The sequence below is a fragment of the Scyliorhinus torazame genome, chromosome 8, assembly GCF_047496885.1.
Source record: "Scyliorhinus torazame isolate Kashiwa2021f chromosome 8, sScyTor2.1, whole genome shotgun sequence".
In the NCBI taxonomy this organism is placed as follows: Eukaryota; Metazoa; Chordata; class Chondrichthyes; order Carcharhiniformes; family Scyliorhinidae; genus Scyliorhinus; species Scyliorhinus torazame.
In genome coordinates this window covers 161,403,623-161,418,526 of record NC_092714.1, presented here as the reverse complement: position 1 = coordinate 161,418,526, position 14,904 = coordinate 161,403,623, and the positions used below count along the sequence as shown (strand labels likewise).

General features: G+C 48.3%; 1 protein-coding gene across 5 annotated transcripts in view; it reads left to right on the top strand.

Moving 5' to 3' along the window:
- The window catches only part of LOC140428232 (androgen-induced gene 1 protein-like), a 119,037-nt gene that overhangs the window by 34,367 nt on the left and 69,766 nt on the right, over positions 1-14,904 (top strand). For 4 of the 5 annotated variants that reach the window (XM_072514482.1, XM_072514480.1, XM_072514481.1 and 1 more), the window contains exons 2-5: positions 9,312-9,461; positions 9,726-9,827; positions 10,147-10,262; positions 12,814-12,965. In XM_072514482.1, coding sequence (XP_072370583.1) covers positions 9,312-9,461; positions 9,726-9,827; positions 10,147-10,262; positions 12,814-12,965 — 520 coding nt within the window. Of the gene's footprint in view, positions 1-9,311; positions 9,462-9,725; positions 9,828-10,146; positions 10,263-12,813; positions 12,966-13,830; positions 13,913-14,904 lie in introns of all 5 variants that reach the window. The other variant, XR_011948735.1, reaches the window with a different exon arrangement.

The window sequence follows — 14,904 nt, the reverse complement described above, 5'->3', positions numbered from 1 at the left end:
GTGCAAGACCTCGCACTTGCCCACGTTGAATTTCATCAGCCATTTCTTGGACCACTCTCCTAAACTGTCTAAATCTTTCTGCAGCCTCCCCACCTCCTCCATACTACCTGCCCCTCCACCTATCTTTGTATCATCGGCAAACTTAGCCAGAATGCTCCCAGTCCCGTCATCTAGATCGTTAATATATAAAGAGAACAGCTGTGGCCCCAACACTGAACCCTGCGGGACACCACTCGTCACCAGTTGCCATTCCGAAAAAGAACCTTTTATCCCAACTCTCTGCCTTCTGCCTGACAGCCAATCGTCAATCCATGTTAGTACCTTGCCTCGAATACCATGGGCCCTGGTGGTTGAGATGACTGCAGTGCTCTGCTAGGGTTAAAACCTGCTGGACTAGGGCTCAGAGGTCCCTTGAATCAGCTTGATAAAATGAGATGGTAGTTCTCAGATAGTCCACGAAAGCAGCAGTAGATTTCTTCCTGTCTGGGATTGCAGCCAGAATAGCCATCATCTCACTGGGTCTCCATGGGAAATAAACGTCTATCGTGGGCTGGGCTGCTGCTTTTGCAGCATCAGGGTTGGGTATTTTCCTAATCGGCAACTGTCTCAGAGCCTCACTAGGGGGCGCTTTAGCGGATTCCTCTGGCCCTTCAAAGACTTCGACGTCCTTCCCTTCCGAAAGGAAGAGTTCCGGCTCCTCAGAACCATTCCCCTCCTCTTTCTTTGTTCTCATACTTTTCTGTCCTACCATATCGGTCTTAAGGGATCTAGGAGGTATGCGTAATTGTTTCTGGATAGGATCAGGCCCCTCTCTCATTGTCTGAGATCGGGTCCTAGAGCTAACTGGGCTTGTTGAATAGAGCTCCCCTTCTCTAACAGATGGTGAAGATGCTGAAATAGACCCACGCTATCAACCGAAGGGGCTGGAGAGGCTGGCTTGATTTGAATCTGGGGAGCAGTGACTGGATATAAATAATGATACCTTGGTGGTTCTGGAATTAGTGCAGACAATGCTACTGGTGCAGACGGGACTCTAGCCGACATGGTCCAATTCTCTAGGTCATCATCTGCGTCTGTCAATGCAAGGCCAGCCATTGAACTACGTAGCCCATTTTTAAAACTCGAGTCCACCCTCTCTTGACTTGTGCGTTTTCTGAATGCACACTCCTTTTTCAAGATCTCCAGAGTTTTCTGGTTTCCCCCCTTCACTAATTGGAATCCCCATTTTAAGGGCATTTTCTTGATAACATGATCTTATCCCTCTCCTCTTTACAATATTGTCTCCATAATCCAATTAATTCTTTTGCTTTCATACTTTGGCCCTTTTTCCAGATTTCTCCCTGAATTTTCTTAATGATGTCCAGGTCTTTAGTGCCCCCTAGTGGCCATTCGTCACCCAATTTCTTCCTTAAAGATGCTGACATTTTCCTAAAATCTCTCGCTTTATCTGGATAAATATCGCATAATATTTGCAATGGACTGCCTGGATCACTCGTGTTATCCAAGCAATTCCCCATAATCACGAACTAATCCGGAAGACTGCGTTTCTCGCCACTACAGTCCATGCAACACCCCCACCCCTTTTACATCCCGCCTGAAACATTCAAATCCTGGAACGTTTAGCTGCCAATACTGTCCCTCCCTCAACCAAGTCCTGATGTGTTTTGCAACATCACCCTGCGTGCTCTTCCCTTGAGTCCAACTGGCCCTATTCTCTAGTTCCCTCTTTTTTTTTTAGTGCTTTACTCTGGGTCTAACCCCTTGATGGGACAGTGCCGAGGGAGCTTTACCGTATTTTACCCCATGTTGAACCTGTCCTGGGAATGTTTGATGGGGACAGTGTGCAGGGTGCTTTACTCTGTATCTAACCCTGTCCTGAACCTTTCCTGCGAGCGTTTGATAGGGACAGTATACAGGTAACTTTACTTTGTATCTCACCCCTGGCTGAATCATTCCTTGGAGTGTTTGATAGGGAGCTTTACTCTGTATCTGACCCCGTGCTGTAACTGTCCTGTGAGGTTTTGATGTGGACAGTGTAGAGGGGGCTTTACTTTATCTAACCGCATTCTGTACCTGCCCTGGGAGTGTTTAATGGGATAGCGTAGAGGGAGCTTTACTCTGCATCTAACCCCGTGCTGAACTTGCCTGGGAGTGTTTGATTGGGTCAGTGTCGAGGGAGCTATACTCTATCTAATACAGTTCCAGACCTGTCTTGGGAATGTTTGATGTGGACAGGATAACAAAGACCAATACAGGACGGGAACAGGCATTTGGCCCTCCAAGCCTGCACTGGTCATGATACCAACCTTTGCCAAAACCCTCAGCACTACCTTGTGCCGTAAAAATTATGACAGTGAATTGTGACGAGGATGCAGGGATCCCACAGCAAGATCTGAACAGGTTGGGCGAGTGGGCAAACCAATGGCAGATGCAGTATAATTTGGATAAGTGTGAGGTTATTCATTTTGGAAGCAAAAACAGGAATGCAGATTACTACCTGAATGGTTGTAAATTGGGAGAGGAGAGTGTTCAGCGGGACATGGATGTCCTTGTGCATCATTCACTGAAGGTAAGCATGCAGGTGCAGCAGATGGTAAAGAAGGCTAATGGTATGTTGCCCTTCATTGCAAGAGGTTTCGAGTATAGAAGCAGGGATGTGTTGCTGCAATTGTACAGGGCCTTGGTGAGGCCACACCTAGAATATTGTGTATAAGGTTTTGGTCTCCTTTTCTGAGGAAGGATGATCTTGCTCTCGAGGGAGTGCAGCGAAGGTTTACTCGACTGATACGAGGGATGGCGGGACTGTCATGTGAGGAGAGATTGAATAGGTTGGGATTATTCTTGCTGGAGTTCAGAAGAATGAGGGGGGAATCTCATAGAGACTTATAAAATTCTAACAGGACTAGACAGGGTAGATGCAGGGAAGATGTTACCAATGATGGGTGTGTCCAGAACCAGGGGTCACAGCCTGAGGATTCAGGGTAAACCATTTTAGACAGAGATAAGGAGATATTTCTTCACAGAGTGCTGAGCCTATGGAATTCATTACCACAGGAAGTAGTTGATGCGAAAACTTTGAATATATTCAAGAGGTGGCTGGATATCACACTTGGGGAGATTGGGATCAAAGGCTATGGGGAGAAATCAGGATTAGGCTATTGAGTTGGATGATCAGCCATGATCGTGATGAATGGCAGAGCAGGATCGAAGGGCCAAAAGGCCTCCTCCTGCTCCTATCTTCTATGTATCTATGTATCCCTCTGTACCTATCCTATCCATGTGTTTGTCAAGATGCCTTTTGAATCCCGTTAATGTTTCTGCTTCCTCAACCTCGCCTGGCAGCGCGTTGCAGGCACTCGGCAGCCTCTGCGTAAAAAAACCTAGCTCGCACATCTCCTCTAAACGTTGCCCCACGGACCTTAGACCTATGCCCCCTGGCGACTGACCGCTCCACCCTGGAAAAGAGTGCCTACCCATCCACTCTATCCATGTCCCTCATAATCTTGTAGACCTCTATCAGGTCACCCCTCAGCCTCCGTCTTTCTAATGAAAACAGTCCGAATCTATTCAGCCTCTCCACATAGCTGACACCTTCCAGACCAGACGACCAGAATTGTGGGCAATTTTCCAAGTGCGACCTCACCAAGGTTCTATACAACTGTAGCATGACTTGCCAGTTTTTATACTCTATGCCCTGTGAAGGCAAGAATTTTGTATGCTTTCTTGACTATCTTATCCACTTGTGTTGTCACCTTCAAAGATCTGTGGACCTGCACGCCCAGATCTCTCTGACTTTCTGTATTCCTCAGTTTTGCCATTCATGGTATATTTCCCCTCTAAACCTACCAAAATGTATTACCTCACATTTGTCCAGATTAACCTCCATTTTCCATTTCTCTGCCCAATTCTCCAACCTATCCACGTCCTGCTGTATCCTCTGACAATCCTCAACAGTATAACGGGAGCTGTACTCTGTATCTAACCCATGCTGTTCCTGCCCTGGGCGCTTTTCATGGGGATTATAGAGAGGGAGCTTTCTCTGGATCTTACCCTGTGCTGTCCTTGTCCTGGGAGTGTTTGATGGCGACAGCATAGAGGGAGCTTTACTCTGTATCTAACCCCATACTGAGCCTGTTGTTGGTGGAGTTAATGGGCACAGTAGGCATGGAGCATTACTCTGTACCTAACCCCATACTGAACCTGGCCTGGCAGTATTTGTGAGGACTGGTTACAGGAAGCTTTACTCTGTACCAACCCTGTTCTGAACCTGCTTGCTTGTTCTAATGACCATAGTGAATAACTTCATACATCCCTTCATTACATTTCATGTTGCCCACCAACTTCACCTGTCCATCTCTTTGCAGCTTTCTCTGTCCTCTCCACAGTTTAGATTTCAGTTATTTGAGTTTCTGCAATACTTCATCTTTGTTGATCACTCGTTTTAGCCCCAAGGTTATCGTCTATTTCTGGTATCGTACTTGTGTCTTCTACTGTGAAGACAGGCAGAAAATATTTGTTCAACATCTCTGATGATTTCTCCTGTCTCTGCTTCTAAGAGACCAACATGCACTTTAGCTGCTCTCTTCCTTTTTATATATTTATAAATCTAGTCATTTATAAATCTAGTATTTTTTATATTTTTGGCTAGTTTATTCTCACCCTTTCCCCCTTTTACAATCATTTTGCTGGTTTCTAAAACTTTCCCAATCCTCAGAGTTGCTACTGTTTTTTTTTTTTTTTTTTGCAACTTTTAAAAACTTCTTCTTTTAATCTTCCTGAATGAGGCTTGGATGGGTGTATCTTGCTGCGCTTTGTTACATACAACAAACATACATACAAATGAGGGACAGAAGGAGGCCACTCGACCCCTTGAGCCAGAATTTTGCATGCAATTGAATGGTATTATGATCACTAGTTCCATTATCTTTTACCATGACATTAATTAACCCAGCTTCATTACACAATACGAAGATCGCTTTCTCCTGAGTCAGCCAGGAAACTGTCACCAAGGTATTCTACAAACTCATCTTCTGAACCATTCTTACAATTTGATTGTCCTAATTTACTTGAGTAAATTCTACAATTATTACATTTTTTTTTTGTATTACTGGCATCAATGATTTCTTGTTTAATGCTTTGTCCAATGGTATGACTATGATTAGGGAGCCCATAAGATACTCTTGCTAGTGTTTTCTGACTTTTCCTATTCCTAATTTTCATCTAAATTGATTGTGCTTAGGGAAGCACGGTGGCGCAGTGGTTAGTATTGCAGCCTCACGGTGCCGAGGTCCCAGGTTCGATCCCGGCTCTGGGTCACTGTCCGTGTGGAGTTTGCACATTCTCCCCGTGTTTGCGTGGGTTTCGCCCCCACAACCCAAAGATGTGCATGCTAGGTGGATTGGCCATGCTAAATTGCCCCTTAATTCGAAAAAATGAATTGGGTACACTAAATTTATAAAAATAAAAATGTTTTTTTACAAAATAAATAAATTGATTGTGCTTCATGACTTTCTGAGGCCCAATCCTTTCTCACCAATATCCTTATGTCATCCCTTACCTCAAAATATGTGGGATAACCCATATTGTATCTTTCACGAGAGCATGATATGTTTGCATAATGTTTGTCACACTTATCTCAGTGTTCCAAGGTCTTTATTCCTCCAGCAATCGGAGAGGCGGCCGAGACAGTCCAATTCTGTACTTCACAAATACAAGTCGTTCACAGGCAGTCTCACGGTTGGGCTACCCCTTAAAGGGATACTACCATTAAAAAAGACAAACCGGAAATGAAAATAAAACATCAAACTAAAACGTGATTAAAAGGGCTGATAAAGCACCCCAGGCCCTGTGGGACCCAGCTGCCATGGAAAGCCTCGATGGTACCCATGGACATTGCATGCTCCCTCTCGGGGACACCCGGCCACAAATGTAACCGCAGGAGTGGGGTAGACAGTCATGTTGGATAATTCCCTCGGTCGCTCGCTGTCTGGACTTGTTTATGCTAAGTTTGGCCAGTGTAGCCACCTGAGTTGGCCACTTCCCGACTTAAAATGGAGAACCGCAAAGGCTGAAGGGAATTTCAGCCAACACAGGCAAAGACTAGCAAATACAGAAATCATGTGTATTGAAACCTGTAAGGAACCAGACAGCACTGAAACCAGCAGCCATCTGCATAGTAATGCAGCAACCATCTGCATAGTAATGAGCGATTCCAGGGCACAATCGCAACAGTTAAGGTGAATAAAGCCAAGCCAGACTCCTCGGCGCCAGCAGGAGCCAAGACAAAGGGAGGCCAACAGACACTTGGGGACCGCCCAGCGATCAGGGAACCACTCCAGCATTGGAGAAATCGATCCAAGTGATCGGAAAGTAGTCCAATCACTTGGAACCAGGTACGGGGTCCGCCCCGAAGGGCGGGAAGCCCCTGGGGACTATAAAGTAAAGCCCCCAAGTTCAAATTGTTCTTCTTTGGCAGGGTCACTCAGCAACTTGAATCAACCAGTGAGAGTGACCTGTCCAAGCTGCCGCATCAACCAAGTAAGTCTCCAGTCAACGCTCGCTACGAGATAGGCGCTCCTAGCTGCCAGTCCATACCAGCTTTTGAATCCTGCAGACTCAGGACCTGAACGAAAGGCCATTTGTTCCCCTGACCTGGTGGGCCAGTCCGAAGCTAAGCATAGGCCTTTTAGTGATAAGAATAGCCTAGAAAGTAGAGTTTATGTATGAGTAGTGATTTACTGTGTATAATACATGTGTTTTGATGTGAATCTTACTGATTGGTGTGTTGAGTTATTGATCATTACTTGAGCTTGCACCTCGTGGCGGTATAAAGATACCTGGCGACTCTAGAGCAAAGGTTATAAAACAGAGCCAATTGAGCCAACCAAAAGTTAGCAACACCAGACCCAGGATCAGGTTCATAAGGAGGTCCTCCCTCTCCACATCGGGTGGCTCACTGAACCACAATCCGAATGGACATCCTGACTTTCCCAGAATCCTACCTGATAGAAGTTTATAAAATTGTTAGGGGTATAGATAGGGTGAACATTTGGAGACTTTTCCCCAGGGCGGAATTGTAAATTACAAGGGGGCACAAGCTAAAGGTGAGGTGGGGGGTGGGGGGGGATAGGTTCAGTGGAGATGTGCGGGGGAAGTTTTTTACACAGTGGGCGGTGGTGGAATGCATTGCCAAGTGAGGTGGTTGAGGCAGAGGCGTTAGTGACCTTTAAGACTTATCTGGATATTGGAGAATGAAGGGTTTAGTGCGAGGGAAGAACTGAGGGAGATCAGCCTTAGTAGAGAAATGGTGCTGGGAAAATTGATGGGATTGAAGGCGGATAAATCCCCAGGGCCTGAGAATTTGCATCCCAGAGTGCTTAAGGGGGGGTGGCTCTGGAAATAGTGGATGCATTGGTGGTCATAGAATTTTACAGTGCAGAAGGAGGTCAGTCGGCCCATCGAGTCTGCACAGGCCCTTGGAAAGAGCACCCCACTTAAGCCCATGCTTCCACCCTATCCCAGTAACCCCACCTAACCTTTTTGGACACTAAGGGGAATTTAACATGGCTAATCCACCTAACCCGCATATCTTTGGATTGTGGGAGGAAACCGGAGCGCCCGGAGGAAACCCACGCGGACACTGGGAGAATGTGCAGACACCGCACAGACAGTGACCCAAGCCGGGAATCGAACCTGGGACCCTGGAGCTGTGGAGCAACTGTGCTAACCACTGTGCTACCGTGCCGCCCATCTTCTGGGATTCTAGAGACTGGAACAGTCCCTGCAGTTTGGATGGTAGCTCGCGTCTTTCCAATATTCAAAAAGGGAGGTAGAGTGAAAGCAGGGAATTATAGACCAGTAAGTCTAACAACGTTGGGGGGAAAATTCTTGAATCCATTATCAAGGACTTGATAGTGGAACATTTAGAAAGCAATGGCAGGATCAGCCAGAGTCAGCATGGATTTATGAAGGGAAATCATGCTTGACAAATCTGTTGGAATTATTTCAAGATGCACCCAGTACAGTTGACAAGGGGAAGCCAGTTGATTTGGTATATTTGGACTTTCAGAAGGCGTTTGACAAAGTCCCGCATGAGATTATCGTGCAAAATTAAAGCGCATGGGATTGGGGAAAATGTATTGCGGTGGAGAGAAAACTGGTTGGCAGAGCGGAAATGAAGAGTAGAAATTAATGGATCCTTTTCAAATTGGCAGGCAGTAACTAGTGGGGTGCCACACGGATCGGTGCTGGGACCCCAGCTATTCACAATATATATTAATAATTTGGATGAAGGAACAAAATGTAACGTCTCAAAGTTTGCAGATGATACCAAATTAGGTGGGAGGGTGAATTGTGACGATGCAGGGATCCTACAGCAAGATCTGGACAGGTTGGGCGAGTGGGCAAATCAATGGCAGATGCAGTGTAATTTGAATAAGTGTGCGGTTATTCACTTTGGAGCAAAAACAGGAATGCAGATTACTACCTGAATGATTGTGAATTGGGAGAGGGGAGTGTGCAGCGGGACCTGGGAGTCCTTGTGCACCAGCCGCTGAAGGTAAGCATGCAGGTGCAGCAAGTGGTAAAGAAGGCTAATGGTATGTTGGCCTTCATTGCGACAGGTTTCGAGTACAGAAGCAGGGATGTGTTGCTGCAATTATACTGGGCATTGGTGAGGCCACACCTAGAATATTGTGTATGTTTTGGTCTCCTTTTCTGAGGAAGGATGATCTTGCTCTCGAGGGAGTGCAGCGAAGGTTTACGAGACTGATTCCAGGGATGGTGGGACTGTCATATGAGGAGAGATTGACTGGTAGTCAGGATTGTTCTGGCTGGAGTTCAGAAGAATGAGGGGGGATCTCATAGAGACTTATTAAATTCTAACGGGACTAGACAGGGTAGAAGCAGGGAAGATGTTACCAATGATGGATGAACCAGGGGTCAAGAGGTGGCTAGATATAGCACTTGGGGAGAAAGCAGGATTAGGCTATTTAGTTGGATGATCAGCCATGATTGTAATAAATAGCGGAGCAGGTTCGAAGGGCCAAAAGACCACCTCCTGCTCTTCTATGTATCGATGTAGGCACATGAACAGACAGGGTTTGAAGGATACAGGCGGTTGGTCAAGATAGGACACGTGATCAGCGCAGGCTTGGAGGGCCAAAGGGCCTGTTCCTGTGCTGTATTGTTCTTTGTTTCTATTCCCCTTGGCCTCACAACTCTCCCCTTTCTCTGCACCATCAGATTATTGTTAGCTAGACCCCTTGTCTCATGTAAAATGCTGGTGAAGCTGATTGATATTTTCTCTCTAGATTCTGCAGACCACATATTTTGGAGTGTGTGTCCTCACAGACCTGGTGTGGCTCCTCCCTCAGCATGGTAAACGTGTGCAGCGATTGTGCCTGAGGATCAGTGCTCTCCAAGACTGGCTTTTCGCAGCTCTTGCTTTCCCCATCGGCTTTGTAAGTATTCACCATCGACAAAAATCCACATGGGTCCGGGGTTGAGTTCCAGAGTCGGGGTCGGTCTGGTAGTCTCAGTGTTGGGGCCCTGGATCTCAGGATGAGGCCCGGGGGGGGGGGGGGGCAGGGTCGTGACAGTGGGTCATTCTGGGGTCGTCCTGTGGTTTGGATCCAGGGTTCAGGTCCAGGGGTCACCCCGGGGTCAAAGTTGGACCAAAGGTATCTGGTTGGAGTTGGCAAGTTGACCATTTTCTTTTCTTCCAGTTTGTTGTTGTGAGTTTCTGGCTCCTTTATGCCTTTGACCGAGAGCTTGTTTACCCAAAGATTCTCGACCAGATCATCCCCACTTGGATGAATCACGCCATGGTGAGTATTGTGTGTTTGGAGGACTCCGTCGCGCCATTTTGAATCACAGTTCCTCTCCCTCATTGTTTGCAGTGTGACTTGGAAAAAGTGTTGGTAATTTCTGTGTTTCACTTCCAGGAATTGCCCTTGCTCTCTGTGCGCCCCCCCCCCACACTTGACATGCCCTTGCACCCTTTGCCTTTGCATCCTGCCCCCACTCCCTTTCCTCATCATACCCCCCCCCCCCGAACACCCTCTCACTTCTACCCTGGCACCCCCTCCCACATGCTGTCTCCTGATCCTGACTCAGTGTTACCTGATTCTACATTTTTCTCTCCAGCACTCTGTGGTGTTGCTGCTGCTGATGTTGGAACTGATCCTGGTGCCACATCGTTGGCCCAGTCACAAGGGAGGCATGGCCGTACTCATCAGTTTTTGCTGCTCCTACTTACTGTGGTGAGTTTCTCTTGGTTGCCAACTTCAAGCGAGTTCCAATGGGATCAGGCCAGCATGCCAGCTAATAGTTGTGGGGATACTGGTATTGTGGTCGCAGTGGTTTGGGGCCAGGGAGTGGGTACAGCAGTTGGACTCTGACCAAGTGGTTGTTTTCTCTCACTCTCTCTGTCCTCTCCTGTTCCAGACCAGGAAGAGATGTGGAAACAGGAATAGACCACTTTATGCTTGTTCAGATGGTGGTTGAAAACATTGTGGGCATGAAGGATTCTTGTTGGTTTGTTGAGGCAGTTACAGGTTGAAAATTGCTGGTGTTTAGTCAAAAGCAGGCTTAAAACATTTTTTTTTAATAGAATTTACAGTGCAGAAGGAGGCCATTCGGCCCATCAAGCCTGCATCGGCTCTTGGAAAGAGCACCCTACCCAAGGTCAACACCTCTACCCTATCCCCATAACCTAGTAACCCCACCCCTTATGGCAATTCTGGACACTAAGGGCAATTTATCATGGCCAATCCACCTAACCTGCACATTTTTGGACTGTGGGAGGAAACCGGAGCACCCGGAGGAAAACCATGCACACACGGGGAGGATGTGCAGACTCCGCACGGACAGTGACCCAAGCTGGCATTGAACCTGGGACCCTGGAGCTGTGAAGCAATTGTGCTATCCACAATGCTACCGTGCCTGCCTTTTCACTTGGAGGTGGTCACATTACAATTTTTTCTCACTCAAGGGGCCAATAAGTAAATTTTGGAAAGATATGGTTTGACGCAACATTAAAGATATATTGCAAAATCTCAGAGACATGGGTGGGGGACGGTAAAGTGGCGGATATATACAGGGAGATGAGGGACGAGGGGGAGATCATGGTAGATGAGCTGAAAGGGAAATGGGAAGAAGAACTGGGGGAGGAGATTGAGGAGGGGCTGTGGGCTGATGCCCTACGTAGGGTAAACTCATCGTCCTCGTGTGCCAGGCTAAGCCTGATACAATTTAAGGTGCTACACAGGGCACATATGACTGGAGCACGGCTTAGTAAATTTTTGGGGGTAGAGGATAGGTGTGCGAGATGCTCGAGAGGCCCAGCGAATCACACCCACATGTTCTGGTCATGCCCGGCACTACAGGGGTTCTGGGTGGGGGTGGCAAAGGTGCTTTCGAAGGTTGTGGGGGTCCGGGTCGAACCAAGCTGGCGGTTGGCTATATTTGGGGTTGCAGAAGAGCCGGGAGTGCAGGAGGCGAGAGAGGCTGACGTGTTGGCCTTTGCGTCCCTTGTAGCCCGGCGCAGGATATTGTTAATGTGGAAGGAAGCCAAACCCCGGGGACCTCGATAAACGATATGGCAGGGTTCATAAAGTTAGAACGGATTAAGTTCGTGTTAAGGGGTTCGGCTCAGGGGTTCACCAGGCGGTGGCAACCGTTCGTCGACTACCTCACAGAAAGATAGAGGGAATGGAAAAGAAGTAGATAACAGCAGCAACCCGGGGGGGGGGGGGGGGGGAGAGAATCGGACGGACTCTCAGGGATGTTATTGTATATGTATAGGTATTTGGTATATGTAATTGTATATTGGATTGCTGGACTGTATTTTTGGAGAGTATTTATTTTGGACAAGGCAGTTGCCATTTAGTTTTGTTTTTTGTTTTTGTTTATATATTATTTATTTGTTTAAAACTGGCCACGATTATTTATATTGCTTTATTGCTGTGTAAAAGAAACACTACGTATTGTTATGTTTGGCCAAAAAACTTGAATAAAATATATTAAAAAAAAAGATATATTGCAAAAAACACATTCTCAACCTCTCCCACTCTCTCACTTTCTCTGTGTACACAGTCTTCTCTTTCACACTCATTCTCATCTCACCCACGCACGCAGTCTTCTTGCGCTCTCACATTCTCATTTCACTCTCTCTGTCGCACAGTCTACTCTCTCAAACATTCCACCTGTCTCTCTCTGCCATACTCTGTGCACACAGTCTCCTCTCACATTCAGTCTGTGCACACCCAAAGCCGCCTCTCTCTTGCATTCTCACCCCTCTCTCTTTCTCTGTCTCTCAACGCGCACACACAGCAGTCTCCTCTCTTTTTCTCTCTCGCATTCTCATTTCTCACTTCCTCCTTCACACTTGGTGTATGCACACAGTATCCTCTCTCACACGTATTTCTTTCTCGCCCTCTGGCTGCACCCCCCCACCCGACCCGCGGTGCACCCTGGTTGCCCCCCCCACCTGCGGTGTCTCCTGGCTTGCCCTGCACGTGGCGCCCTCTCTTCCCCCCGCCCCGCATCGCCCCCTTTCTGCTTGATTCAGCCTATTGATGAACTTATACCGTGCATTCTATCGACTACGTACAGGACAAGGTTGAACACAAAGTTTTACATGGATCCGTCTTTCAGCTTTATCCACTGTCACGTGAACCTTCATCACTGATATAAGCTGTGTAATATATTTACGATTTCTCTTGAGTCCCGAACATGAGGATTCTAGGCAGAGAGTATAGAGAGAGGGATGCTAATCTCCGTGTGGGCTCTGCTGTCTTTTCCTGGTTTCAGGGTATTCTGGATTCGTCACAGGTCAGCAATCTGGGTCTACCCCATTATGGAGGTTCTCAGCCCTGTTGGCATGGGCATCTTTCTCATAGCAGCTGTCCTGGTGACCATCGCTCTGTACGCTGTGGGTGTGAAACTGCATCATTGGCGATGGGGTAAGTAACATTGATCTGAGTTTAACCTTGTCAGGCTCATTCCCAGGGTAGACTCCATTCACACAGACTGACCCGTGCTATCCCAGGACAGGTACAGCATGTGGTTAGATACAGAGTAAAGTTCCCTCTACACTATCCCCATCAAACACTCCCGGGACAGGTACAGCATGTGGTTAGATACAGAATGAAGTTCCCTCTACACTGTCCCCATCAAACACTCCCAGGACAGGTACAGCACTGGGTTGGATACAGAGTAAAGCTCCCTCTCCACTGTCCCCATCAAACACTCCCGGGACAGGTACAGCACGTGGTTAGATACAGAGTAAAGCTCCCTCTGTACTGTCCCCATCAAACACTCCCAGGACAGGTACAACATGGGGTTGGATACAGAGTAAAGCTCTGTCTGTACAGTCCCATCAAACACCCCCGGGACAGGTACAGCAGTATTTAAATAAACAGACGCCTAGAGTGATAACAAGCAGATTTGCAACAGAAATAAAAGCCCCTCAGCACTAACTGATGGTTGGTGAATGTTTGGTGCTCTGCGATGTCTGGGTGCTGGGAATTGAAGCTCAGTCGCTGTTGAGCATCACCCATTCTTTGGGTAGTTGAATAATTAATGTATTGTAGAGATGTATTGTGCAGGCATAGTTGCGGCATTCCCTGAACGAGTGGGCAACAATGAGAGTGAGAGAGGCAGGTCTCTGGCATGGTTGAGTGACTGAGCCAGTAATGCTGAAGCTTAGCATGTAGTCAGTGGCTGTGAATGGATGTGTGGGTGTTGCTGCGGGATCACTGATCTCTGTTCTATGACTGGCTCTTGCTGCTTATTGTACTCAATGTGCTTCTGCTGAGCTGCTTTCAGTGTCGCAGGAGTGAAGCCAGCCTGCCGCCCACACAGTCTGGTGTACAGCACGTCAGGATCATAACCAGGAGTTCCTGCCAAGGTAAGCACGTACCCCACACCCGTGACTCCCTTTCCCCAACCCTGGACCCTACCCACCTTTCCTTAGCCTCGCGGCGCCCCCGAGCCCTCCGCGGCGCCCCCGAGCCCTCCGCGGCGCCCCCGAGCCCTCCGCGGCGCCCCCGAGCCCTCCGCGGCGCCCCCGAGCCCTCCGCGGCGCCCCCGAGCCCTCCGCGGCGCCCCCGAGCCCTCCGCGGCGCCCCCGAGCCCTCCGCGGCGCCCCCGAGCCCTCCGCGGCGCCCCCGAGCCCTCCGCGGCGCCCCCGAGCCCTCCGCGGCGCCCCCGAGCCCTCCGCGGCGCCCCCGAGCCCTCCGCGGCGCCCCCGAGCCCTCCGCGGCGCCCCCGAGCCCTCCGCGGCGCCCCCGAGCCCTCCGCGGCGCCCCTCCCCCCGCCCAAATCCCCTACTTTTCGGCTCTAACTGGGTCTCTGATTGCTTTGCGTTCATTATGGTTTGTCTGTACCTAACACCCGTACCATTCCCCAAACCCTTGATTACTGTTTATGTTCCCCAACTTTGTGCAAGGCTTGTTGATTCCCCAACAGCCCAGACTACAGAGGGTATTGAGGGAGGGGGGAGACCCAGGGCAGTTGGTTAACGAAGCAGAGACTGGGGTAAGAAGCAGTGGGAGGGAGCCACAATGGACCACGGCCGGGGGCCTGAGCTGGAGTTCTCACTTGGCCTGTTGCTTGTGGACAGTAGCGGAGAAGAGGATCGTTGTAAACTCAGATAATCGGGTGTTGCCAATCGGCACCGGAGACGCCAATCATGTTAATCTTTTAACTGGATACTGATATGGCAGTTATCGATGATATTGCTTTTCAGAGTCGCCAGGTATCAAATGATACCACCACAAGGTTTTACCGGATATCGATCAAAGACAAAACAACCAGTTAGTTAGTTCAAGTTCAATGATAGTTTATTTACACACAAGAATTACTTCGGCATGCAACATAAAACACTACAAGCTAAATTAC